Source organism: Pteropus medius, unplaced genomic scaffold (genome assembly GCF_902729225.1).
Source record: "Pteropus medius unplaced genomic scaffold, Ma_sr-lr_union100, whole genome shotgun sequence".
In the NCBI taxonomy this organism is placed as follows: domain Eukaryota; kingdom Metazoa; phylum Chordata; class Mammalia; order Chiroptera; family Pteropodidae; genus Pteropus; species Pteropus medius.
Window position 1 is genome coordinate 2,956,671 of NW_024342471.1, and position 27,962 is coordinate 2,984,632.

General features: G+C 50.6%; 1 protein-coding gene and 1 non-coding gene across 2 annotated transcripts; one reads left to right on the top strand and one right to left on the bottom strand.

Annotated features, from left to right (window-relative positions):
• Positions 1–400: 400 nt before the first annotated feature.
• Positions 401–590, bottom strand: LOC120604244 (U2 spliceosomal RNA). Its single transcript, XR_005653278.1, has one exon. It is a non-coding gene; the product is annotated as a U2 spliceosomal RNA (small nuclear RNA).
• A 3,793-nt stretch (positions 591–4,383) lies between these two features.
• ADRA1D (adrenoceptor alpha 1D) lies at positions 4,384–27,824 on the top strand. The gene is made up of 2 exons (XM_039863794.1): positions 4,384–5,783; positions 26,491–27,824. The coding sequence occupies exons 1-2, from the start codon at positions 4,664–4,666 to the stop codon at positions 27,081–27,083; spliced, it is 1,713 nt and encodes a 570-aa protein (XP_039719728.1). The 5' UTR covers positions 4,384–4,663; the 3' UTR covers positions 27,084–27,824.
• Positions 27,825–27,962: the final 138 nt, after the last annotated feature.

The following is a 27,962-nucleotide window of genomic DNA, read 5'->3' on the forward strand; positions in this document are numbered from 1 at the left end:
TTACTCCTACTAGGGCGTAAAAAAGTTAAAGCAATGCTAACTGAGTCTCTGCTACTCACCTTAATTCTTCTTTTTAATTCTCAGAGCCGAGTTGGCATTATCCTTGTCGCCAGCTCATCCCAAATGGCATTCCCAATCCTAACGCTTTTTTTTTACTAAGCTGTGCTGGAAATGCACATGTTGAGCCTGGTCCAGAAGGAATAGTCACATAAAAAGTGTCCACTGGGTCTGGATAGTGTTAAATAGGGGTTCAGAGTAGCCAGTCTATCTACTCTTTTCATAATCATCCACTGGGCATTGCCTAACTAATTCCTAAATCAAGTATTCCTGGGACTCTTGCTGTCCTGCAGCATACCCAAACTGAGTAGCCATCAATTCCACTCCCTTTTCCTGGGCACTTGGCTGAACCACATTTCCCCCTTTGAATCTAAGTGGGGGCATGGGCTTGGACACAGGCATTGCGCTTGACTCTTAAAATGTACATAATCCTCCATACCGCCCCTTCGTTCTTTGGATATAGGACATATCAGATACTAAACTGATAAGAACAGATACTACACTTGCTCTTAGCCAAAAGGCCGAGAAGCAGTCCCTTCGTTCTTTGGGCTGCTGGGTGTAGACAATCTAGTGGAGGTCTCCAGGGCCCCGGAGAATTCACAAGCTCTACAAAACAGTGGAGCCACACATTAGAAGGACCCAGGATTCCTGAGTTGCCTCATGGAACTCTGTCCATGAGAGTTGCCCAACTAGGTACATTCACATTGGATGTTGAGTAAATGAGAAATAGTTTCATTGTACTGAGCCACTAAAATACGAGGGAGGTGAGGGGAGGCTGTTATTACAACTTTCAACCTACCATAACTAATCTCTGCCCCACTCTGAGAGTTTCCAAGTGGTTCTTCCAACTTTGTCCGATATCCTGCTTCCCAGGTTATTCCTCCAAATAAGGGTTGTTGTTGTTGTTGTTGGCAGAGAGGAGAGGCAGGCAGAGAGGCAGAGACAGGGAATGGTTGTTGTTGTTATAGGCAGAAAAGAGAAAGGCATATACAAGGTTGTTATATAAAAGGCAGAGAAAGCAAGGAGAAAAAGAGAAAAAGAGAGCATGTTGTTATATAAAAGAGAGCAGGCAAAGAGAAAAGAGCAGGCATATAACAGGCGGTTGTTGTTGTAAAAGAAAGAAAAGAAAGAAAGAAAGAAAAGAAAAGAAAGAAAGAAAAGAAAGACAGACAGACAGACAGACAGAAAGAAAGAAAGAAAGAAAGAAAGAAAGAAAGAAAGAAAGAAAGAAAGAAAGAAAGAAAGAAAAAAGGAAATGAATATGTCTTAGGAGCAGAAGCAAACACAGCTGCAAAGCAAACAGCCACCCCAAGGTCCCCAGAGCCACAGTGGGCTGCTTGCCAGGCTCTGAGTAGTAGTCATTCCGTTGGAGCCCATACTCAGACTCTACCATTTCTACTATGATGGGAGATATAGTCATTAACTTCTAACTCCATTAATTTTAGGCAAAAATCAGCATAGAAAATCAAATCATAATTGGCCTGAAGTCCCCTGCAGCCTCTTTGACATAAGGATGGGGCTGGCAGGATGGATAACAAAGTATCTCCTTCCTGCAGAAACTACATCCTTTAGCTACATACTACCTAACACATGACCACTGAAAGGCGGCCAGCCCTGAACACCAAACTACAGTCCTGATAACACTGAGCCCTCACCCCTTCACCCTGTGCCTCTGCTGATCACAGTATGTGTCTGGGGTGAGTGACACAATTAGGGGGATCCGGAAGGCTTAGGCTGTTGATCGGTCAGAGTTATGGGTCAGGTTGTAGCCAGGGGTAGGGTCAGGCCATGGTAGACTTAAAGATCAGACTAGGGCTATCGATCCCTTTGCAGCTGAAAAATAGAATGGAAGTTCATGTTCTTCACAAGGACTAATCCCAGGAAATGGCAGCTTTAGCCATGTCTGCCAATGACATGCATGATTTCGAACTTCTTCAGCTTCAACTGCAATTCTGAGGTGGAGAGATACATAAAAAAAAATTGGATTTAGATTTCCTTTGAAGGTTTAACTGAAGAGAATCTCCAGGATCCAGATATCAAACCCAGAGAAAACTTTTATTCATAGCAATGGAAAAGCTCTCTTCCTAACTCTTCTGGGCAGCACTTCCTGCCGTTTGAATGTGAGCCCCAGGATGGCAGGGACTTGGCTTTTTTCAACATCATATCCCCAGTGCCAGGAACAGTTCCTGGCATATAGCTGCTACTTAGTTAACTTGTGTCGAATGAATAATGAAGGTTGCCCAGGCTTTGGTAAGGTGGGAGGAGACTGGGGGTTGACTGGCTCTTCCCTGCAAACAGGATATCTGTCAGGAACACCTTCTATGTCAGTATTCTTTCTCATGCAGCATTCTGACTCAAAGTGACAACCACCTGCTCCATCTTCACCAGAGAGAAATAGATCCAGCCCTCTTCAAACACCTCATGATCTCTTGTAATGTTCCTTCAAGCCTCCTCTTTAGAGGCTAGAGTCCAAGTTTATCAGCATAGGAGTTTACTTCTCAGTTCTAGGATGGACCTTTCCTTTTTCTTTACTCTCACTCTTTAAGGGGTTCTAGGAGGGAGGGGAGGTAAACACAGGTGCTTAGTTTTCCATCTTAAATAGAAGCCATGCCTCTGGATCACAAAGAACCCAAGGGCCAGCAGGGTCTCCAGGACTCACCTTGCTTTAATTTCATCTCTCTATGGTAAATTATCAAAGACTCAACCAAGCAAAAGACGAAAGATTTGGGGAAGCCGAGGGAGGGCCTTGGAAGAGCTCTTTCTAAGGTATGATTATAATAGCTTTAGTTTCCTGGGCTGGGGAAGAGGGTGTCTGAGGGAGGGGGTTACCCATCTCTCAAAATTTCACCTATTTTCTGCTTTTTCTCCAAAATGCCTTTTCATCTAGGACTCACAGACACCCTGCCCCTATGTCATCCACAGCCAGTGGACACCAAGGCCTTGAGTTCTCTACTCCCTCCCAGACACCTCTCCAAACAGGCTTTAATCTCCCTGACATGATGCAACCCTTCCCCATCCTACAGGTATCCTCCCTGCAATGCCCCCTTCCCCTGCCACCCAGAGTGTCCAGCACTGTGCCCGCCACATGACAGCAGCCTGGTTGGTATTTTTATTTTGGTCAAATGAATGATCTCCTTTTGTTTCTCCCTACCCAGTCCTACCTAGTCAGCAAGTCGCTCCTCATAATCTCCCCTCCGCCTGGATCCACTGTTCATATCAGCTCCACACCCCTTTTGCCCTCTGTCCTCCTTGTTCAAATCTTGCCCTGTCAAACCCCACTCAGCTAACAAATGCAGGCACTGCTCTGGGGCCTTAACACATATTAACTCATTTAAACTTGATGCCATTAAGTAGACACTATTCTCACCCTTATTTTACAGATGAGGAACTGAGGCACAAAGAAGTCAAACAGCTGACACGGGGTGGAGCCTAGATTTGGAGCCAGACTGCTCTCCCTGCAACCATCTTGCCAAGTGGCCTTTCCCACCCTCCAGCACTTAAACCCTCCCTCCCCAGAACGAAGCCACTTATTTAGTGTGACAAGGAAGTTTTATTCCGACGTCTCATATGGAGTAAAGTAACAGTGCAGAAGTCGGTATATGCGAACTGATGTGTTGTGGGCAGGGTCCAAGGGCTGTCACTATGTAGTCTGGTTCCTTTGCCCACTCTAAGCGAGCACAGTCATCTGACCTTTTCAGGGGCTCTCTCCATGCCACCGCACTGGACAGAGGTGTTTGAGACACCCCCAACCCGGCCAATGGCCCGAGAAAATGAAGAGGTGCGACAGATCCATTCAGGCAGTCCCGGGAGGGAACCCGCCGCGGCACTACGCGGTCCAGTCCGCAGTCCGCAGATCCCGGACGCTTGCTGCTCTCTGGCGGCCGGAGCCGGGAGCCTGGGGACCCAGGAGTCGCGCCTTCTACGCTCCGAGCACCCAAGGGCACCAGCAAGTGACCGAAAGGCTGGAGAAGGGCGGGAGGAAGGGGGACTCAGCTAAGGGGAAAGGAGGCGGGGGCCCGGGAGGGGAGAGGGAGGCGGCGGGGAACGGACTGCGAGGAGGGCGGGCGTGGGCACCCGCGGCGAGGCGGGGGTGGCTGCCGCGGGGCCGGAGCGCGCCTCAGCCCTGCGCACCCTGCGGACCCCCGAACGCCCGCTTGCCAGGAGCGCATAGCCCCTTCCCCCGGCGAGTGTGTCGTCTCCTCCCTCCTCGGCGCCGGCCGCCCCCTCCTCCTTCCCCGCGCTGCCCCTCCTCCGTCCCGCCCCCCGCGCCCAGTTGCGAGCGCCGCAGCGGCCACCGCCGCCTGCACCGCCCGGGCTGGGAGCCGCCGCTTCGCCCGCTTGCCTGGGCGCGCTCCGAGAGCGGCGCCCGTCGCCCGCCCGGCTCTTCGGTCCGATTCAACGCCGGCCCGGGGAGCCCCGGCCGCCGCCCCCGCTGCCCCGCTCGGCTCGCGGGTAGCACAGCGTCGCATCGCTGGAACTTGGGCAGGACCCCGACGGGACTGGCGCGCGGGGCTATCCCGGAGCCCCGCGGCTATGCCCAGCGCCCCCCTCCCTGACAGTCGCTCGTCCGGCGCCCGGGCCCGGCCCCCGACGGCCGCGCGTTGAGATGACTTTTCGCGATCTACTCAGCGTCAGTTTCGAGGGACCCCGCCCGGACAGCAGCGCCACGGGCTCCGGCGCGGGCGGCGGCGGGGGCGGCGCGGGCGGCACGGCCGCCTCGGAGAGCCCGGCGGTGGGCAGCGTGCCGGGAGCCGCGGGCGGCGGCGGCGGCGGCGGCGTGGTGGGAGCGGGCGGTGGCGAGGACAATCAGAGCTCCGCCGGGGAGCCTGGGGCCGCGGGCGCGGGCGGCGAGGTGAACGGCACGGCGGCCGTCGGGGGTCTGGTGGTGAGCGCGCAGGGTGTGGGCGTGGGCGTCTTCCTGGCTGCCTTCATCCTCATAGCCGTGGCGGGCAACCTGCTTGTCATCCTCTCTGTGGCCTGCAACCGCCACCTGCAGACGGTCACCAACTATTTCATTGTGAACCTGGCCGTGGCCGACCTGCTGCTGAGCACCACGGTGCTGCCCTTCTCGGCCACCATGGAGGTTCTGGGCTTCTGGGCCTTCGGCCGGGCCTTCTGCGACGTGTGGGCCGCCGTGGACGTGCTGTGCTGCACGGCCTCCATCCTCAGCCTCTGCACCATCTCGGTGGACCGCTACGTGGGCGTGCGCCACTCCCTCAAGTACCCCGCCATCATGACCGAGCGCAAAGCGGCCGCCATCCTAGCGCTGCTCTGGGCCGTAGCCCTGGTGGTGTCCGTGGGGCCGCTTCTGGGCTGGAAGGAGCCGGTGCCCCCCGATGAGCGCTTCTGCAGCATCACCGAGGAGGCAGGCTACGCCGTCTTCTCCTCCGTGTGCTCCTTCTACCTGCCCATGGCCGTCATCGTGGTCATGTACTGCCGTGTGTACGTGGTAGCGCGCAGCACCACGCGCAGCCTTGAGGCGGGAGTTAAGCGTGAGCGGGGCAAGGCCTCCGAGGTGGTGCTACGCATCCACTGTCGCGGCGCCACCTCGGGCGCAGACGGGACACACGGGGGTATGCGCAGCACCAAGGGCCACACTTTCCGTAGTTCGCTGTCTGTGCGCCTGCTCAAGTTCTCCCGCGAGAAGAAGGCAGCCAAGACACTGGCCATCGTCGTGGGCGTCTTTGTGCTCTGCTGGTTCCCCTTCTTCTTCGTTCTGCCGCTAGGTGAGTGACCCTCTCCCACAAGCCCCTTCCCTTCCTCCCTGAGCCTGTGGCTGCGCCTTCCTGGCACCCAGGCTCGGATAGTCCTGCCAGGTGACTAAGTTCACCACGTGGAAGGCAGACTTAGTAACCTCCCTGGTCTCTTAGGCTGGTGCACGCGCCGCTTTGTGGGGGACAAACAAGAGGCTCCTCGTGTTTGCAGGGTTTATTTTACAGGCTTTTAACTTTTCTGGCCTTCTCCCTCTTTTCATTGCCATTACAAAGCTCTGGGCTTATTTTTCACTTCTGATCCCCCTAAATATAAAGGTCCGTGGAAATCTGTGGAGGCGTCTGTGCACAGTATGTGGTCAAGTGTATGTGTGCCTCTACATATTAAGCATCACCATCACCCTGCCCCCGGATGTACATGCCAACCGCCAGAGGTGGTACACAGCGTGGACCTACACTCATTCATGAGCAGCAAACGCTGGCGGACATGTACATAAGCAGGCACCAGAAGCCACCTGCTTTCTCCCAGCACTCATTCAGTTTGGAAACTGGGCCCACTGGGATACCCTCCCCAGCTGGGCTCTCACTTCTGCAGTCTCCTCTTGGAGTGGAAGGGAGAGGGCTACGTGAGGGTGAGAAGGAAAGGGAAAAGGGCAAACTACTAAGTGTAAAGTTAATATTGTTCGTCGCCATTTTTTAAATTTACTGAGCCCTTGAGCACTTCCAGAGGACTCTCCTGTTTCTTCCACAAGGGTCCCTGCAGTCCTGAGGGGTGGACAGCTGTTCTCAAGGGCTTCCTCCCACACCTGAGGTCCCTACTGGAAGCGTTGAGGCTGGTCAGCACAGGAAGGAGAAGGGGAACAGCATTTCTGAGGATGCATTTGCCTGAGTCACTCCCCCAATGGCTGCAACCTCAGCAGGCCCAAGCCAGGATCTTCCCTGCCTTTCCCAGGCTTATCCTTCCACACTCTGCAGCTGAGTCGGAAAAGGGACAATGGCTTCCCTCCTGCTCCCCTGCAGGCCCTCTCCACATAGCAGCCAGATTGACTTTTATACATTATAGAGTGTCACGCTCTACGAAAACCCCTCAATGCTTTCCCACTGCCCTGGGAACAAAATCTAACTCTCCACCATGGCCTGTGAGAGGGTGACCTTCAGATTTATTATTGTCCAAACCAAAATGAGACACTAGGAAGATTTATGCTAGAACCACAGGCATGAACCAGGACAGTGTGGGCAAACCCAGATGTGATCCCGCTCCTGTAAGGGAGGCCCTGAATGACGGGCTATCTCCCCTCCAGCCCCATTGCTTGGCAGCTCTGCCTTTTGCTCACTTCATACTCTGGCCCCTCTGACCTTCCACTTCCTTGTCCACACCCAGTGCTCATGTCCTTGCATTTGCTCTTCTCTCTGTCTGTCCTGCCCTCTTCAGCCCCTCCTGGCTAACTCCCCATTGTTTAGGTCTTGGTATAAATGTCCTCTCTTCAGAGAGGCCTTCCCAGATGCCTCATCCTCAGTGTGTCCTTCTCTGCATTTTCTTCCTCAAGACACAGGTTCTCTCCTTTACTAGCTCCTTAGCTACAGTAGTATCTTGGTTTGGTGTCTGAATTTCCCCCACTGGCCCAGAGGCTCTGCAGGGGCAGGGCTGTGGTGGATGTGTTGTCACTGAATCCACAGCACCAAGCACAGTACCTAGCATATGAGGAGCAATAGAGCACAGCAACAAGGACCACTGTCTCTGGCACCAGGTAGCCTGGGTTTGAATCCCAGCTCCACCCTCTACTAACTGTGTAACTTCTGGCAAATCTCAGAACCCCTCTGTGTCTCTGTTTCCTCATCTATGATATAGGAATGGTGGTGATGGTTATAATGCTGACCTATTACAGGGATGTGGTGAGACATCAGTGAGATATTATGTGTGACTTTAACTGTGGCATGTGGTGAGTGCTGTGTGAGCTGTTGCTTTTGTAGTAAATGCTCAATACGAGATAAGGAATGCATAAATCACCAACTTGTAAAGCACCCAACCAAAGGTTGTTGGGGTAGGGAGAGGGATAGAGGGAGAAGAGAGACTAGAGGGCATAGGGGGAAGGAAGAAAGCAGGCAGGAGAAAGTCATTGTGCCCCCCTTTAGAAGCACACCCACCCAATATTTAGAAGCCCCCAAGCCCACCACCTAGGCTCCTCGCCCTGCCAGCCGGCCCTTGCTCCAGCCTTGCCCAGCACTGCCCTGTCCCAGATGCCCTCATTCCCCCCCTGCCCCTCGATTCACACCAGCTACTTTAGGGAATGATCAGCCTGTGTGTAGAATGCCACCTCCCTGCTATGGCCTTTTTACTTCTTTTAAAATTTCTAGTTACAGGATAATGGACAGATAAGGAGAAAATAATATAGCAAGTTTCTGTGTAATGGCAATCACCCTTGTTGAACAGATACGCACATTTTGCCATAGTTGCCTCAGATCCCTTCCTCTCTCTCTGTTTTCAAAGAAATACAACACAGCCACAACGACTAAGTTCCCTCCTCCTGTCCTTTCTTCTTTTGCCCCGCCCCCACCAGAGGTGAATCTGGTGTTTATCACTCCCATACATGTTTATACTGTTACCGAAAACATATATATCCATGATAATATAAAGTATTGTGTTGTGTGTCTTTAGGATTTATGTAAATCGCACCATGACTTGCGTACCAGTCTTCAGTTTGCCTTTATATCCAACATTATATCGCTGAGATTTATCCATGCCGGTTCATTTTAGCAGCAGTATAGTATTCTGCTTGAGAGTGTTCCACAGTATGTTGATGCGGCCTCCTGCTGAGTGTCGGGGGTGGCAGGGTGTGGGGGCGGAGGGGGATCTAATTTGGCAATTAACAATCAACACTGCGAAAGGCTACTGTTTTCTGAGGTCTAGATCACATGTCCCCCCTTTCCAGGAAGTCATCCCTAAATTTCCATGGCCTTTGCCCCTGGCTGGCGCACACTGCTCTCTCTCAATCCCTCCATCTCTGCTGCTCCTCACACCAGGCATGGGGACCCGGGATGGAGGCTGGGGGGAGGTATCCTTATCTCCTCCTTCCTACCAGTCTGTGTTGTGCCCAGACTCCCAGGGCACCGCCCCAAGCTCCAGCACAGAGCCCAGGGCCACCGGTGGAGCTGAATTAAGTGGAATCTGGCAACAGTGAGCAAATAGGACAGAGTTCAAGCAGAGAAACAGAATATTCCAATCATCATGATGTGGTCTAGAGGGCAGGTCAGCAGAGAGAACAAGAGGACAGAGCCTGAGGTGGGGGCAGGAGTGGCCTAAGGACTGTGCAGGAGAGAGAGAGGCCCAAGAGGTCCTGACACCACCCCCCAGCACTGGGCCCAGGGTTGGGAGAAGGAAAGTACCTTTGAAAGAACAGGAAACATTCTAAGCAGAAGATTTTAGAGGAGAATGTGGCATACCGAGGGCTGGCATATGGTGAGAGATGGAGGGCATTTGGAACTTAGATAAGGGGGCCAAGGGTGGGAACGGTTGCAGAAGCAGGAGTGTGGAGCACAGTTTTCCCAGAAAGAGGATGGAGGGACAAAGAGAAGAAAGGAGCTGAGGATGGAGCCCTGGGGGGTTCCCAGTTTGAAGGAATCGGAAGGGGACAGAGAAGGGAGCAGCCAGGAATGGCATCTCTCTGCTTCCAGGCCCTGGTCCCCATGCCAGGTGTGAGGAGCAGCAGAGATGGAGGGATTGCGAAAGAGCATTGGGTGCCAGCAAGGGCCATACACCATGGAAATGAAGGCACCCAGTAGGGCTACAACCCAGGGGTTGTCAAGCAGGCCCGGAATGCCCCTTACCCACACCTCCACACACAAAGCCGAGTGGAAGCTGCAGCCACAGCTACAGCAGTGACATAGCCAATGAATGGCCCCAAGTGCCCAGAGGGCATTGAGAACCTGAAGAAGGGAACCCAGGGTCCCAGAGGGACCTTGGCACAGGAGGCCTTGGACTGCCATCTATAAACCTGAAGCGCTGTGGGTCAGGCCAGAGTAGCAACAGAAAGAGACAAAGATGGGGTGTCCTGAACCATGGGGACTCTGGGAGCCCAGGTCAATGGCCAGAAGAGAATAGGACACAGACACCAGGCACCTAAAATCCTGAGGGGACTGGAGAGGGGCTGAGGTCATCCCCCACACCTCTAGTTGCCCTCCTTTCCCCAGGAGGAGCAACTGCAGGGCATGTGGCAGGCAGGCAGAGGGTCATCTCAATGAACTTGAGACATCACTTGTCCTACACTGAGATTCCAGACAGCAAACTCAGGGAAGGCATAAGGACATGAGAAGCAGCACTTACCCTCTTGAGAGGGTGCCCACCTGCCTGGCATTTTGTGCTGATGGTCCAGCTGTGCTGTCTGCTCTACGCTTACTGACCAAACATCCGTTTGCCCAGAACAGTCCTGATTTTGCCTCTTGACCTGAGTGATTACTAGTGCCCTTTTTACTCTCAAAGATATTTTAGTCTGGATGATAGAGTATATGGTCACCAATCCTTGGGGCCTTTGGAGGAGGGGCTCTTGGCAGCCCTGCCCATGACAAATATGTACCCCTGCCCTCATTCCAGCAAGCTGTAGCAAGACTGGGTGCCTGGGGAAATCACAGGACATTATGTAAAGATCCCTCCTTACAAGGCTTCTTTAGCCCAACTTCCAGAGTAGTATAAGGAGGGACAACAGTTAGGGCCTTCTGCCTACACGGAGACTCTAGAGAAAGGGAATATGGCCCAGATGGGGCCGTCTGGAAGTGCGCTTGATTAAAGCCTCTGCCCCAGACACTTAGTGCAAGGGTCCCCTCACACCCAGAAATTAAATGCTTACACACTGTATGATTCTATGTATATGAAGTTTAAAAACAGGCAAAACTAATCAATAGTGATAAAAATCAGGATGGTGGTTACGTGTGAGAGTGTATGGGTGGGTGGGTGGGTGGTGGGTGATATTAACTAGAAGAGAGTGCAAAGAAACCTTCTGAAGGGCTAGGAATGTCCTATGTTTTGATCAGGGCAGTGACTGCATTGGTGTATTCACATGTAAAGTCATCAGTCTGCACTCTTAAACTATATGCACTTTATAAACTTGACTGTCAGTATCTTATGTCTTAATGAAGAGAGAGAAAGCAGGAAGAGGCAGGAGAAGGCTGTGAACCATGCTGAGGAGTTGGTGTCCAGATTGGAAAGTACTCTGGCAGCTGGTGTGTGCATCTGAGAGTGTTGGCCAAGTGCCAAAGGACCCATCTCCACAGGCTCCTGAGGTCATGCGGGGGTCTCATGAGGGGGTCTACAGATGCAGGGAAAGAGACAGGGTGCTTCAGGTCTTCAATAATGGTAGTTCTGTCCTCTGGCCCAAAAGCTTGAAGAAGGAGCTGGCATTATGTCCCCTATCTGTGCCTTTGTGGCACCTGGCACATAGTAGGTGCTCAGTCAATGTGCACAGAGGGAGGAAGTGGCAGAACCCATGGCCTCTTCACATCCTGCCATGCCAAGGGTCTGGGTGGCAAAGCACAGTCCTCTTTTTTTTTTTATTGTGATAAGAACATTTAACATGAGATCTACCCTATTACCAAATTTTTAAGTGTACAATACAATTTTGTCATTATACAATGTGGTATAGCAGATCTCTAGAACTTATTCCTTTTGTTTAGATGAAACTTTATGCCTGTTGATTAGCAACTCCCCACTTCCCCCTCCCCGCAGCCTCTCTTAGAGTCTATGACTTTGACCACAGGCATACTTCATTTTATTGCACTTCACTTTATCGGTGCTTCACAGATGATGCATTTTTTTACAGTTCGAAGGCAAGACCCTCCACCAGCAAAAAGATCATGACTTGCTTTCTTGCGATACTGCTTTATTGCAGTGGTCTGGAACCAAATCTGCAAAATCTCTGAGGTATGCTTGTATTTTAGATACCTCATAGAAGTGGAATCATGCAGTCCTTCTGTGACTGGCTTATTTCACTTAGCATAATAGCCCTCTATGTAAAACCAACCATCCTTATTAGTAATGTATTGGGGTGGCCCCCCATTTATGTGACCTAAAAAAGTTTTTAAATGTAACAGCTAACATTTATCGAGTGATTACCATGAACATGCAATGAACTAGGGTTGGGATTTTTTTTTTTATCATGGGTAGTTTCAAACACATACGTAAGTAGATAGAGCAGTACGATGACACCTGGGTACCCGTGACCCAGCTTCAGTAAGCATCGATCCAAGGCCACTCTTGGTTCATCCCAACTCCCACCCACTTTTCCACTACTGTGGATTATTTCGAAGAAAATCCAGACATCATACCAGTTCATCTGGAAATTCTTCAATATGTATTTCTAAAAGATAAGAACTTTTTAAAAAATAACCACAATTCATTAAATGCATAAAATAATTGTTTAATATCATCAAATACCTACCCAGTCTTCAAAAGTTGCCTATTGCCTCTTAAATTTTTAGTTTGTTTGACTCAGGATCCAAAAAAGGTGCATATATTGCATGTGGTCGATTTGCCTCCCAGGTCTCTTTGATAAGATTCTCCTCCCCTCACCTTTTCCCTTTCAATTTATTTGGTGAGGAAATTAGATTGTTTGTCCCAAGGAGTAGCCCGCAGCCTGGAGTTTGCATCTCCATAGTGCCATGTTATGTGTCCCTCGGTTCTCTACACTTTCTGTAAACTGGCTTAATCAGATTCAGATTCAGTGTTTTGGGCAAGAATTCCTTTTCATTATATTAAGATCGATCAGGGGTTAGGGTGCCATCAGTCCGATCCATCTATTGTAAAATGTCCCATCAACCTTTCACCTACTGGTATTAGCAGCCATTAACCATGGCCTGGACTCATTATGTCACTGGGACTTAAAGTGCGATATCCAAATTCTGTCATTCCTTCTACATTTGTTTGCTAAAATTCTAAAAAGAATTCACCATTAGCTGTTTGGTTACTTGAAATAGAGTCTGTATGAGAAGAGCAGAAGAGCTACTCAGTGCTCCCCTATATCAGAAGAGTCAATTCTCTAACATTCTCTACAAAGAGGACCAGTAGATTTTTTTAGTACCATGACGAAGTAATTTTTAAATTTGTCACGTATTACGAACATCACTGTTTTGGGGTTGGCCATTAGTTGCCCTTTCAAACTGGCTCCTGAGACCTTTGGCACAACCCGGAGTCTTGACCACTTCCTCACTTTCTGGTCTGATGAGACACTGCAGGCTCAGCATGTTTTTTTGTTTTTTGGGGGTTTTTTTGGTTTTTTTGCCTGGACCTGGCAGCAGCCATTTCTCTAAAGAGCCCTAGTCTCTTTTTAGTAAAAAAAAGATCATTTAAAGACAACATCTGAGCTCTTAGCTATTCGTTGATACTGGTTGATCACCAACTCAGTGAGAGCTAGAAAATACTTTCTTTTTCATAAGAAAAATACATCACTGATGGGGGTGGACTTCAGTCCTTGGGCACAGATCTCTCCTCCCCTGAGGGTCTTGTCCTGTGGCCAACCCATGCTGATAGGTTAGTCTCAAATGACTGATGAACTGTTCATCACTCTGAATCACTCATGAAAGACTTGAGTATTGGGGTCACATGCTTTCTTCTCCACTCTCATCCCTACCCTGGTCATCAGTGTGACTCCACTGTACCGAGGTGACCCATGCAGAGACCCTGGCCTGAAGACTACAATGACTTCCCGCTTATCCTTTCTTCCCAGGGCCATAACCTGGCCCTTATGCCTACCTTGATCTAACTCCTCCCAAATCCTCAATGAATCTCTGCCACTTGAGTCTATCTGCTCATTGACACCTGCTCATTCACCCCAACCTTGACCAAGCCTTCACCTCCCTGCCCTCACCTTGCCCTCTAGTCAGTTAGGCCTCCCTTCCCAGCTACTACCATGATCCATCACTTTACCCGATCTCGCCATCTTGAATTCCCTTGCCTCCACCTACTTCTGTGAGCCCCACATCCTGAATCCAGCATTCATTTATGTGGAATACAGTGGTGTACTGGTAAATGTTTAACAGTTGGCTAATGTATAGTACCTGCCCATTTCCATTGGAGTAATTATTTCCACTGTGATCAACTTCAAGCTACCAAAGAGACATGAATCTGCTTGCAAAGTTCCTGAAATGTTAACAATCAGCTCTTGTAAGCCATGGCAAACCAGTGTCTAGCTGAGCACTTGCTAAAGAAAAATCACATTTTCCATAGTCAAGCTTCTTCCTCCAGAAGCCTCAGTGTGTCTCCAGAAGTCCTTCATGTTCCCTGTTGGCTCTGAAACTCTCTTAACCCCTCTTTCTTTCTAAGGGATCTCACTCTATCAGTTACTGGTCAACCATCCCTGTCTTCCACTTGTCCTCTGCCCACACACACAGCAAGTAGTTATGTCCTGAGCTTCCTGTAAAAGTAATTCACCCTCGATCTTGTGGCCCCTTCACCCTCATCCCCTCCCTATCTTCTCGCTATAATCTTTTCTCCTTTTTACCTACTTGCAAGAATATCCCTTACTACTTACCTCTTTTTTTTTTTAAATTCAATATTACTCTTAATCCTAAATTTTAGAGCTGGAATTAGAACCCAAGCACTCTGGCTCCAGAGTCCTTGTTACTTCATGCCAGGGTCAAAGGTCAGGTTGAGGCCAGGCTTCAGGTCAGTTGACAGCAATGTTTGTTTTTATTAATTTTTTATTTTTCAATTACAGTTCATGTGTACAACATAGTGATTAGACACTATATTACTTATGAAGTGATCACCCCAATAATTCTAATACCCACCTGACACCATACGTAGTTATTACAATATTATTGACTATATTCCCTATGTTATATTTTACATCCCCATGACTGTTCTATAACTGCCAATTTGTACTTCTTAATCCCTTCACGTTTTTTATCCAGCCCTCCAACCCCCCTCCCACCTGGAACTATCAAAATGTTTTCTGTATCTGTGAGTCTGTTTCTGTTTGGTTTGTTTATTTTGTTTTTCAGATTCCACGTATAAGTGAAATCATATGGTATTTGACTTTCTCTGTCTGACTAATTTCCCTTAGTACAATACCCTCTAGGTCTATCCACGTTGTTGCAGATGGCAAGATTTCATTCTTTTTTATGGCCGAGTAATATACCATTGTATATATGCACCACATCTTCTTTATCCAGTTCTCTATTGACAGACACTTAGGTTGCTTCCATATCTTGGCTATTGCAAATAATGTTGCAATGAACATAGAGATTCATGGGCCTTTTTGAATTAGTGTTTGGGTTTCTTCAGATAAATACCCAGAAGTGGAATTGCTGGGTCCTTCTTTGTGTCTTGTTATAGCCTTCGTTTTAGAGTCTATTTTGTCTAATAAAAGTATTGCTACTCCACCTTTTTTTTTTTCAGTTTTATTTTTATGAAATATCCTTTCCATCCTTTTACTTTCAGTTCGTATGTGTCTTTTAATCCGAAGTGGGTCATATTCTTGTTCTCTTATCCATTCAGCCGCCCTACGTCTTTTGATTAGAACATTTAATCCATACATTGTAAAATAATAATTGATAGGTATGCAGTTATTGCCATTTTATTATTCATATTTTTATCTTTTTACCTCCTTCTTCTTAAAGAAGTTTCTTTAACATTTTTTGTAATACTAGTTTGATGACGTGAACTCCGTTAGCTTTTTCTTGTCTGGGAAGTTCTTTATCTGTCCTTCAATTCTACATGATGGCTTTGCTGGTAAAGTGAGCTCAGTTGTAGGTCCTTGTTTTTCATCACTTTGAATATTTCGTGCAATCCTTTCTGGCCTGCAGTTTCTGCCAAGGAATTAGCTGACAGTCTTATGGACCTCCCTTTAGATAACTGCTTTTCTTTTGCCACTTTTAAGATTCTCTCTTTGTCTTTAACCTTTAGCATTTTAATTATGATGCGTCTTGGTGTGGACCTTTTTGGATTCATCTTGTTTGGGTCTCTCTGTGCTTCCTAGGGTTGTATATTTATTTCCTTTGCCAGGTTAGGGAAGTTTTTCATCATTATTTCTTCAAATAGGCTTTCAATTTCTTGCTCTCTCTTCTTCTGGTACCCCAATAATGCGAATGTTGGTATGCTTGATGTCCCGGAGGCCTCTTAAGTTATCTTCATTTTTTTAAATTCTTTTTTCTTTTTGCCATTCTGATTGGATGTTTTCTGCTACCTTATCTTCGAAATCACTGATTTGAACAACTGCTTCATCGAATCTACTGTCGATTCCCTGTAATATATTCTTCATTTCAGTTATTGTGTTTTTAATTTCTGACCGGTTCTTTTTATGTTTTTGTTTCCATTTTTATGTTTCCTATCTCTTTGTTGAAGTTCTCACTGAAATCACTCTACGTCTGGTAGATTACTCATCTCCATTTTGTTAGTTCTTTTTATGGAGCTTTGTTTTGTTCTTTCATTTGGGACATGTTTCTTTGTCTTCTCATTTTGGCTGACTCCCTGCGTTTGTTTCTGTGTATTAAGTACTTAAAGCTGCTATGTCTCCTAGTCTTGGTAGAGTAGCCTTATGTAGTAGGTGACCTGTGGGGCCCAGCGGCACAGACTCTCTGATCCAGAGCCAGGTGCTCCAGGTGTGTCCTTTGTGTGTGTGCCCTCCTGTTGTAGTAGAGCTTTGATTGCTATTGGCACATCAGTGGGCAGAACTGATCCTCAGGCTGAATGGTTGTGAGCACTGGCCATGACTATAGTGGAGGAGCTGTTGTTCAGGGGCTGACCCTATGGAGCAGGATTTGCTTTAGCAGGACTCTGGCACCTGCTGAGTCAACCCTTTGGGTGAGTCATCTGCAGAGGTGATTGGGTGGTGCTCAGGTGTGGTCTGAAGCCACTGGCTGTGTTGGTTCTGGGGCCTCTCAGGAGGCTCTGGTGCAGGCCAAGGTCATCTTCCTCTGCCCTGCCAGGGACACTTGGAATGAGCTACAAAGTGATCTGCAGATGGTTGCCACTTGTGCTGGGCTTAGTGGTAACTGGAAAGGCTGCGCTGCGAACCAAGGCCACATGCCACTAGTGCCAGGCTTGGGACCACTTAGTAGGAGGCCAGATGCTGCTAGTTTGGAGTTTGTGAACCTTTGAGGGATTTTAGGAAAGCCCACAGTATGAGCCAAGACAGGTCTTTTGTATGTAAAAACCACTGGAAGCAGCTTGGCTGGGGCAGGGTCTCAGGGAATCACCAGGGCAGAGTGAACAGTGTTAGCCAGGTTGATAGACTCAGGTATGATGTCTGCCTGCAGGCTAGGGTTCAATAAAGAAACAATGGCTTCTGCCAGCACTTCTGTCTGGAAGAAAGTTGCCCCTCCAGTCCTCATCCTGAAGCCAAACAATTCAGCTCCTCCCTGTATGTCCCTGGTGCTTTTTCAAGCTGCTCCTCCAGCACTGGAGCTCAGGGCTAGTGAGTTCATCAGCAAGTAAGTCCATGCACAGGCCCTTTAAGATAAATGCCTGGGACTCTGGCAGGCCTCCGTGTCACCCAGATAGAATCCCCCTCGGCTACAATCCTCCCTGGTTTTTACAGCCAGAAGTTATGGGGGCTTCTTTTCCCAGCACTGGTGATCCAGACTGGGAAGCCCAGTGTAGGCCGGGACCCCTTGCTCCTCAGAGAGGACCTCCATAGCTGAGATAGCCCTCCTGATTTTTAACTGCCACACATGAACATGGGACCAACCCATTCCATACCTCTACCTCTTCAACCAATCTCGACGTGACTTTTTCTATATATCTTTAGTTATAAGACTTCTGTTCAGCTAGTCTTCAGGCAGTTCTCAATGATGGTTGTTCTGTAATTTAGTTGAAATTTTGATGTGGTTGTGGGAGGAAGCAAGTATAGCAATTTACCTACCATCTCGACCAGAAGTCAGCAGCCATGTTTTAAGCTTTAAATTTTCACTAGACCCCTCAGCCCCTGCACTCATCCCCCAGGCTCAGATTAATGTTCCCTTATGTCCCAGATACTGGCCACAGTGGGGTCTTGAGCATTGCCATGGGACAGGGCCACTTCCTATGTGATCCAATTCTCTCACGGACACCAGAAGACCCCCAGAACCCTTGAGCCCACCCCTCAAGGAAAAGTCTCTGAGTTTCTGAGCCCATCTCTGGCCCCTCATGAACCCTGCCTCACCCTGTTTCATGAGCTCTATGCCCACCAAAAAATGTCTCCTATGAGTGCTAAAGAATTTGCCTGCCCTTGCTTTGTGGGTGGTGACCCAGCAGGACAGGATCCTGGGCCCCTAATGGCTGGCATTGGGGTCTCATAGGTAATGCCTGGCAGCTCGGTGCTGGGACTCCCAGATAGAGTGACCACTGTCTGGGGACCTTCTCTCCTCTGGCTTAAGCACTGATATGCTCAGACCTGTGAGCCATTTGTCAGTGCAGCCCCAGAGCTAAGAAGCTCAAGTTTGGATCAGGGTCCAGTTTGGCTGAGCACAAGGACCATTTGGCAGGGACTTCAGCCTTGGGCACTCAGAGCTTGGGGCGTGGCCACACCAAGGCTGCAGATCAGGAAATAATGAATTAATACATGACAACAAAGAGTAGAAGGAAAGGAGAGAAGAAGGAAAGTGAAAAAAGAGAGAAGAGAGAAGGGGAGGAAAAAGAGTTGAAGGGAAATGGGTAGGGCCCAGTATAGAACTTGGAGCAGGTCTGTGATTCATCTCCCTGCCAGGCAGTTTCTGTGGCTCTAGGAGCTGCACCTCACCTCCCCACCCCCCACTAGTGATGGAGCAGGTGGGTAAAGGGGAAGACTAGGGTGCAGCCTGATATTTCATGGTTGACTGCAAGTTACGAGCAAGGCTGGCCGTGAATTCTGACATTCTGCCAAGGAAAAACAAGTTCCCTTCTGTTGAGGCCCAAAACGTACTATTAATCACACAGTCCGCCCCTTGGCTTCAGAGCTGTCACTCCTCAGCAAGGCTTGGTCACATTAGTCACTGCCAGCCTTAACTGGCATCTAAGCAGCAACTCCGAGGCCTGGCCATTCCTGTTCCTTAGGAAAGGGGACTGACTTATGATGATCAGGCTGCTAATACCACCCTCATAACTGCTGCCTGAGTTTCCCCAACAATGTGTGGGCCAGACTGACCCAAACTAGAGAGTGGGCTCACCTACTGATACAGGATCAGGTAATATCAGCCCTCCCAGACATTAGGTTAGACTCCTGACAGAGACGCCCCAATTTAGGAAATGGAGGAAGGCAGGTGGGAATGAGCTTGATGGAGATGCACATAAGGAACAAGGTCAAGGAGCAGAGAGAAGCAAGCAAGAGTTGTATGTGCAACCACCTACTTCCAGTACCCTTACTGCCTCTCTTCATCGGCAAGTAAATTCGGCCACTGACCTACTCCAGCCTGCCCATCAAGTGGGGAGAAGTGGACACGATGCGCACACTTGTTCCCTGCCTTTCCTGGCAGTGGACAGAAGAGTTGACACAGTGACCAAGGCATAACCCATAGATTGTAGGCTGGGGACTGAGCAAAAGGCTCGAAGACACATCCACACAAAGAGTGACTTGGGTCAGGTCCCTAGATGCAGAGCCTGAGATGGGAGTTCTCTCTTGTGGGCTGAAGAAGGTTCTCAGGAGGCACCTTCATGGGAGTGAGAGAAGGGGCTGGGGCAGGGAAAGAGCTAGCCTGGGATGTGGTCTCAAAGTCTGGCCTCAGCCTGGCCCCCCTCAGGGGGGCCCTGGAGCAAGATGAGCCTCACAGAATTACGCCACCTAGAGGCAAGGTACATAGCCTTATCCATCCCCAGGTCAATCTCACTGGCTGTGAGCTGCCCCTTGGTGGAGAGGTGTCATCTTCCCGTTAAAACAGCTCCCATTGGCCAAGAGCAGTTCTCTAGAGAAAAGGTAACTATGAGCCTTAGCAGCCAACACTCACAGCAGCTGGGGCTGGGAGCTCCTGGGGCTGGGGGCATCTGGGCCTGCAGGGCACCTAAGCGGGGCCCAACAGCATTGACTTTGAACCTTAGAGGTGACTTTTGAGCAAAGATTTGAAGGAGGGGAAGGAGATGGCCCAGCAGCTCTGGGGCTCTTCCCAGGAGGTGGGGTCTATTTGACACTCTCTCCTGAGACACAGGTTCCACAAGCAGGCAATAGCCCAGCCCTTCTGAATGTTCCGGATGGACATGCATGCACAGGAGCCAAACCCAATATGGCAGGCCCCACAGGGCACGCTTGAGGCCATACAGAAGGTCAGCGAATGCCACCTAGCCTGACAGAGGCAGAATAAAGAGATGCTCAAGGCACACGCTCTATAAACGACTACCACCTCCCCAGATACCCAGGGGAGTGGGGTTAATCACAGAAACATTCCTGGAGAAAGTGGTTCTAGACCTGAGTCTGAAGAAACAGGGAGAGAGGAGGAGGGGCATCCTCTAGGTCAGCACGTGAAAGCCCAGGAGTGGGAATGAGCATGAGCGCGCTGCTTGTGGGGCAGCTACTGGAGGAAAGCAAGTGTCTGTGGTTCCTGACCCCCCAGGATCCCTGGAAGATCAGGGAAAGCTCTGTTTCTATCTTTACATTATGTTGCAGGAAAACCAAGTACTTAAGGCTGTACTGACTCAAGTTCAAATACTGACCCCACCACTTGCTCTCTGGAGAAAACTAGAATCTTTCTGAAAAGTGGGATGCCAGTGCCGTGAGAATTAAACGAGACGTGCATACAGGGCCCAGCCTGGAGACTAGTAGGTACTGAACACTCGGAAAGCATGAGTTCCTATTTCCTTCCTACTTTAGAGGCCACCTGCCCAAACACCATTTATTCATTCATTCAACAAATATTTTACAGTCCCTGCTCTGGGTTAGCCACTTGCCTTATAGGTTGGGATGAAAAGAACAATGAATCCCATTTTTGCCTTCAAGAAACCTAGAGTTTACTAGAGTAGAAAGAGTAATCATAAATTTTATTAAAGTAGAGGCACTCATGAAAGGATGCCCAGACCCGGTGGGGGAGGGTGCCTGACCGGAGGCTGCCGGGGTGGGTGGAAGGAAACGGAAAGCACCGTGGGAGTGGTAGGGGCCAAGCAGAACGGCAGATGGAGCGCAGCCCCTGTGGGAAGCCCTGCTTGTGGCTTCATGAGGGAGGCGCAACGAACACAGCACTGGCTCCTAAAAAGCCTTAAGTGCAGCACGAGATAGTCTGGGCTTATTCCTCAGAGCCACTGGAAGCCACTCAGAGGGGAAAGGAGAGAAACCAGTTTTTTAATAAAAGCTTCCAACAGGCTGTGTGCAGAGTGGAGAGGACAGGGGCCCACTGGGGACTGTCACAGCCATGCGAACAAAGTGAGATGCCAGACTCAGCAAAGGCTTCAGGAACGAGGCGAAGTGGAGGGGGTGGGGAGACCCTGCTGGAGAGCAGGTCAAATGCACTGGGTGTGGTGACCAGTCGGACATGTAGGTAGAGAAAAGGGACTCATTCAGCAGACTCAGCAGGTGTCGAGTGCCTACTGTATGCTCAGTGGGCTCATGAGGTCTTCTGGGCGGTGAGAGGGCAGTGCCGAGCAAAACAGACACGAGTCCTGCCCCGTGGACTGCGGGGAGAAAGATGATGGGCACAGTGAAGAATAAGTCAAATAGTACGGGAGAAAGTGATGAGTGCTGTGAAAAACAGTAGAGCCAGTTGAGGGGAATGAGGAACACGGGGTAAGAGGACATTGCAATTTTAAGTGGGAAGTCAGGGAGACATCATTTTGATTACCAGATTCTTCTTATAAAGGCACTCCTACCTTTAGCAGTGGGGTCGTGAGGAAGAAGCCGCATACGAAATCCAAGAGAGCGATGCCCTGAAAGCCACAGTGAGGTGACAGGTGTCCACAGGTTGGGGGCCCAAGTGAGGTGCACTATGGGGCAAAGCAGTGGAGTGAAAAGCAGCTAGGGAAGAGGAGACAGCAGTCGTGGATGGAAAGGGTGGAGAGAATGAGGGCGAGCACGTGGGTGACGGATGGCTCAGGAGCTCCATGACACAAACAGGGACACTGGCCTTGGGTGGGAGGAGAGACTCCTATCTTACCAAGCAAGAAGAGAGGTGAAGGTTTGAGCGGGTCCCTAACTTCTTTGGCTTCTGTTTTCTCCGTGAAACAGGAAATGAGGTCAGCTGCTCTGGAAAAGGTGAAGGGGTGACTGCAAGGCTTGTAGAGAGGAGTCAGGGCTTAAAGGAGCTGGTGCAGGAATAGTAGGGAGCGGGCCGGGGATGGACGGTGAGATTGCTGGAAACACAGGACACTGAGCTGAGGTCAGGGACCGTAAGCATGTTCCGGGAGTGGGTGGACCCGGATGGAGAAGGACAACCCAAATCCAGAAGGACGTGGATGTGGGAGGATTGAGAATGGCTGAGGTGTGAGCGAGTAGGAGTCTCAGCTAAGCTGAGAAGGAGGCAGACAGAAGGACACGATAGGAGAGAACCAAGGGGCTGGCAGAAGGTCAAAGTACAGATGAGAGAGGACAGGAGGCCGCAGTCAGCATGGAGATGGGTTCTACATAAAGAAATGAAATGCTCAGGCGTATGTTTTAAAAGGATCCCCCGGCTATTGTGTGGAGAACAGGGTTCGAGGGCACAAGTACAGGAGCAGGAGCCCACGTGGAAGGGCACTGTAGGTAGATGATGATGGCAGCTGGGACCAGGTAGTAACAAGGGTTGGTACGAAGTGAGGAGTTTCTGGGACTTGGCGATGATGGGATGCGGGATGTGATAGAGAGCCGTCAGGATGCATCGAGCACCTACAATGTGCCAAGTGCGATGTGAGGAGCTTACCATTTAAGGAGAAGATAGACAAGAAACCAAGAGTTACCTGCAGGGTTCTTGGCACTTAGAAGTGAGTAGATGTGCTGGCAGAGAGGAGGGAGTACAACTAACACTGCTGGGTCAGGAGGGGGCGGTATGAGGAAGGCCTCCAGGAGGAGGTGCCCCTGGAGCTGGCACTACCAGGTGGAGGCAAAGGAAGGGCATCCAGAATGATCATGTGCAAAAGCCCAAAGGCAAGACTGAGGAGCCCACTGTGGCCGGAGGGCAGCGAGAAGTCAGTGTGGCCACTTAGCTGATGCACATGAAGACAGAAGTAAGACTGCGGAGAGAAGTAGGAGCCGCAGGAGAAAGGAGAATGTGGGGGTGATGCTGAGCACCTGGATGGGGGGTGGGGCTGAGGGACGGCTTTCCATGAGAGCCTCTGGTTCTAATGACAGCTGCCAAGATGAGTAAGCACAGCTGGGCGAGAAAGGATGTGGGCAATGTGGGGAGTAGGAGAGGAAGCCAGCTCAGGGCAGAAAAGTGGGTGCCAGGGACTAAGGGAGAGTGGCTTTGTCTCAGAGCCCCCAGCTGCCCATTGAGGCTTTCCTGTATCTGTGCTACAGGGGCTGGCAAAGGTGTGTGCCGGGCAGCTGGAGAGGGATATGGAGGCAAGACGAGCAAGGCAGCTGGTCGACGAGTAGCCATTACTCAGTGGCTGGGGGAGGAGCAAGCCGGGAATGGCTGAGAAGGAGCTTGCCCACTGATGCCCCCACAGCATGGCAGCATTGCAGGGAGTGCCTAGTAGCCAAGTGCCCATCCTCAGGGGTCTCGGGGCAGTTCCCCATCTCCTCCATAACACACAAAGGGAGGGAAGTGCTCACTTGCAACCCCCTCCCCAGAGATCCTTGCAAGAGACCGTGGGCCAATGAAAGAATGATGGGGGGCGAGGGAGGCAGGGAGAGCGAGGCAGGGTTCAGGGAGGTGTAGGGAAGACCACAGTACTCTGGGAAGAGGTAGGTGTGAGGCTCAAAATTGCCATCTATGAAGGAAATAGGAAAAGTCTCTTGGGAGCTGCTATTTGGAAGCTGGAGCCCAAGGCACAGACGTCTGTATTTTCCAGGCAAGATGTCTGTGCAGTGGGCAGAGAGCAAATGAAGCAAAGTTGTGACAGATGCTGTTGGTGCCTCACCCATCTCATTTAGACCTTCAGTGCACTAATGGGCTAACTTCCACCTGAGCACCTGGCTCTGTCACTTTGCCTAGGGGCTTTCTCTGCCCACCAAAATCCTGCTTGTCTAGTCATGGGGCAGGCAGGAGGTGTGGAAAATTAATTAATGACTTATGGGAGTGGGCGTATAGATTCCCCACCTCCCTCGCCCCAGTGAGGAAGTGGGGATAACTCTGAGGTTCCTGTTCTCCACTGTCTCACAGAGCTCCCAGGGGGATTAAGCCCCAGTCTCCCACAGTGATGACAACTCCATAACACACCTTTTATTGGCTTCCTTCTCTTTCCTGTCTCTCTTTCCCACTCCACTACTGGTATTTCATTTACCCCCCAAATTAACAACTGACATTTGAATCCTTGTCTCAGGGTCTGCTTCTGGGAGGGCCCAAAGTAAGACAGAAAATGTCGGCAGGACACAGTAAGAAAATTGGGGGGCCGAAAGGCTGCTTGAATCTCAGCTCTGTTGTGTGTAAGGAATTCCCAGCTGGCAGCAGGCTTCTGAACAGTTTCGTTGAGCATAAATTAGAATATTCATGTTTACAGAAAGGCCCAGGCCATACAATGTGCCCTGTTGCCCACCAATCCGAATCAAACCCAGGCTGATAACAATGCCTTTTGGCTGGCTTCAGTCTTGTCGCTGAAAGCATAGTCCACTGATTTGTCATCCTGGGCTAAATATAAAAAATTGGGGCCTGAGTCAGAAAGTTATTTTCAGTACTCTGTCTTTGCAGCCATTGAGGGATGCTGTTCCGAGGGCCGCCTTCTTGGAGGCTGAGGTCAACCCTGGTGGCCCCCACATTCCAGGGACAACTGCCCAACTCCTCTCTCAGGGGATATTGTCTCCTCAACACACCCTGACTGATGCCCCAGCCTCCCCCACACCCACCAGGTCTCAGCTTCTGTTTCTGGCCACTCTCCAGAGCCGGGAAGTGGGCCTCTCCTCTCTCAAAAGCCACAGAAATAGGGAGAGGAGAGTAAATAGACAGCAGTATCTATTAAGAACCTGTAAAGTGCTAGACCCTGAAATTTATGAATCTTCACAAAATCCCTGCCAGAGAAATATTGTCTGTATTTCACAAAAAAGAAAAGCAAAACTTAGATGGCCAGCCAAATGACTCGTTCAGGACTGTGTGACCAAGGTTTGAAAGGCCCGTGCCCAACGATGCTGTATGACCTTCCTCTTCCTCCACAGTGTCTCTTCGCTCCAGGGATTCTATGTATGAGGGGAGGTGGGTGATAAGTAAGGGCCCCCACATCAAAGAGGGGGTATGGTGCCTCTGCCCGCTCAGTAGGAGACCCCGCTTTTATTTCTTTTGGGGCAAGGGAAGAAAGAACATGTCCCGTGATTTGCCAAGAACCCCTACCCCTGGCCTGCTCAGGCTCTTGGGTGCCTGCATCTTTTACCCACGCTCCTGCCAGCTACCCTCTGCCTCTCCTGCTGCTGAGGATGAATGAGGCTGAGATGGCCTCTGCTTCCTAAATCATGCCTTTGCGTTTTGTCCCAGTGCTTTGGAGACATGACTCCTTTCCAGTCCATGGTGGAGATGCCAGGGGAAAGGTTTGTGGAGAGAAAGGTCTTCCTGGCACAGCTTAGACCCGTTGCTCCCCACCCCCACCTGCCTGGCACCGCTCCCTTGAAGCCATCCCAGATGCCTTCCCTGACCACTTCACTGCCCCGCTGTCCTGCATTCTGACAGCCGTGGGCATTATGTTTATTGAGGCTTAATTCTAGGCCTTATCCCTCTCCTGCTTAAAAAATAGCCATGGCTCTTAACTGCCCACAGAATAAAAGCCAAACTTCCCAGCATTTAAGGCCCTTCACCATCTGTCCCAGTGAAGTTTGCTGGTATATCCTATACAACATTCCCAGGCCCCACACGTTATTCTTCTTGCCCATCTGTCCCTTCCACTCCTAACACCCTCTGCCCCTCCTCATCCTGGTCGGCCCCTATCTACCCTCTGAGATCCCTAGAAGCCCCCCACCCCATGTGCCGAACACCAGCATCGCCCCACCTGTGTTCCCGTGGTGTTTGATTCACATTGCCAGCAAGGGAACAGGACAATGGTTGATGTGAGCCCAGCACAGTGCTTGGCATGGGGTGAGCCTTGCTCAACATTTACCAGGGATCCTTGTCTCTTTTTGTGCTAGGGACTACTTAGAATCCCTTCTCAGAGTCACACTTGCAAATGCACAAAATACAAAGGACTACAAATGAAACCGATTTCATTGAAACCCTGGTCAAATATTTTAAAACAAAATTCGTGATTTAGTAATAAACGTGCTTCTACATTAAGGCATGAAATAGCAAGATCTATTGTTGTGTTCTAATGACAGTCATCTCCACATAGTGAGGAGCGCAGACAACATTTCACATCTGCAGCAACCGAATGTGATAGAAAACTATCTGCAGGACCTGCTAACATTAGGTTGAACCGTACGAAACTGCCAATATTGCACCAGTTTTGAGTTGCAAAAACGGTGATTTCATATGATTTTGCCTAGTTCTACTGTTTGTTGCCTACATTCATCATTGAGGCAAATGTTCAGTTTCAGGTAGATGTGAGTAAAACTGAAGATGACCGCTTTTCCTCATCCAAGTTCATGGACCCTCTCAAATTATATCAGGGACCCCTTGGGGAGCGATACCTTGAGAGATCCTCTAGTCGATGACCCTGGAGAGCGGGGAGGGTTGCCCCTTCGCACCCAGGGGCTGCCTGGGCCTCCTCCTCCCCGAGCATTTCGCTCACGTGGGTCTCTGCTCCCCACAGGCTCCCTGTTCCCGCAGCTGAAGCCCTCTGAGGGCGTCTTCAAGGTGATCTTCTGGCTCGGCTACTTCAACAGCTGCGTGAACCCACTCATCTACCCGTGCTCCAGCCGCGAGTTCAAGCGCGCCTTCCTCCGCCTCCTACGCTGCCAGTGCCGGCGGCGCCGGCGCCGCCGCCCCCTCTGGCGCGTCTATGGCCACCACTGGCGGGCCTCGACCTGCGGCCAGCGCCCGGACTGCGGCCCCGAGCCGGGCGCCGCGCCCCCGGGGGTCCCCCTGGCCCTCACCGCGCCCTCGGCCCCAGGCACGCCCGAGGTGCAGGCTCCCGTCGCCGGCCGCCGAAAGCCGCCCTGCGCCTTCCGCGAGTGGAGGCTGCTCGGGCCGTTCCGAAGACCCACCACCCAGCTGCGTGCCAAGGTCTCCAGCCTGTCGCACAAGATCCGCGCCGGGAACCCGCAGCGCGCAGAGGCCGCGTGCGCCCTGCGCTCGGAGGTCGAGGCTGTGTCTCTAGGCGTCTCCCAGGACGTGGCCGAGGGCGCCACCTGCCAAGCCTATGAACTGACAGACTACAGCAACCTCCGAGAGACGGATATTTAAGGACCCACGAGCTGGGCTGGGGGGCGTGCTGGGGAAGGGGGTTAAGGTGGGGCGAGGGTGAGGACGTGGGAAAGGGAGGCTGGATTTGTTCAAGAGGCCCTTGCGGATCAGGGACCGGAAAATTGATCAGAGCGGCTGCTCTCTGGCAGCCCCGAGGAACTGAGGCGGGGTGGCGCCCTGAAAGGGTGGAGTTATGTGCCCCGTCCTGGACACAGATGCCCCAAGCTACACCTTTCCGAGGGAGGGCTGAGGACTCCGTGGGGCCATTTGTTCCCAGTCCTTGTTGGAAAAACACTGCCCCATCCATGCCCTGAACCCTGGGTTAACAGCCCCAGATATGGCTAGGGAGGCCTGCTCCTTCTCTTGGAGAGAAAGGGGCCCGGAGGCCATGCATGGCTGCCCTGATGCCTCTCTAGGAAAAAGTCTTTGGGACCAGGGCTTCTCAACACAATTTCTCCTTACTGCCGGCTGGAGGAACCGTGAAGACCTGCCACGGCCACCCACAAGCTTTGGTGGCAGATTGGATGACCGTCCTACAAGCCTGTTGCATTTACCCGTGGGCCCATTTCCCCTACCGATGTTCCTACACGCGCACCACGTCACCTGGCCTTGCCCTCATTATGTTCTCAAGGGCCTTATGTTTACACTCTGTACATAGCTTGTTGTGCCTGTACCCATCACCTCTCTCTGGGATCTGGAGCCGTCAAATGGGGAAAGCTTTATTTGTCATTTTGAGACATATTTATTGGTAAGAGTACTTCTATTTTGTCCTAACTGTGCAAATTGTCCCTCTTTAGCTTATAACCCATAAAGAACTACTTTTTTTTTCTAAATTCTTTCAAGTACTAAAGGCCCACAACAAGATAGATTGGATATGCA

Excerpts from the sequence above, each read along its gene's own strand:
- ADRA1D (XM_039863794.1), top strand. The coding sequence starts at position 4,664 with ATGACTTTTCGCGATCTACTCAGCGTCAGTTTCGAGGGACCCCGCCCG. Across the intron at positions 5,784-26,490 it reads CTTCTTCGTTCTGCCGCTAG|GCTCCCTGTTCCCGCAGCTG; the intron begins GTGAGTGACCCT and ends TGCTCCCCACAG.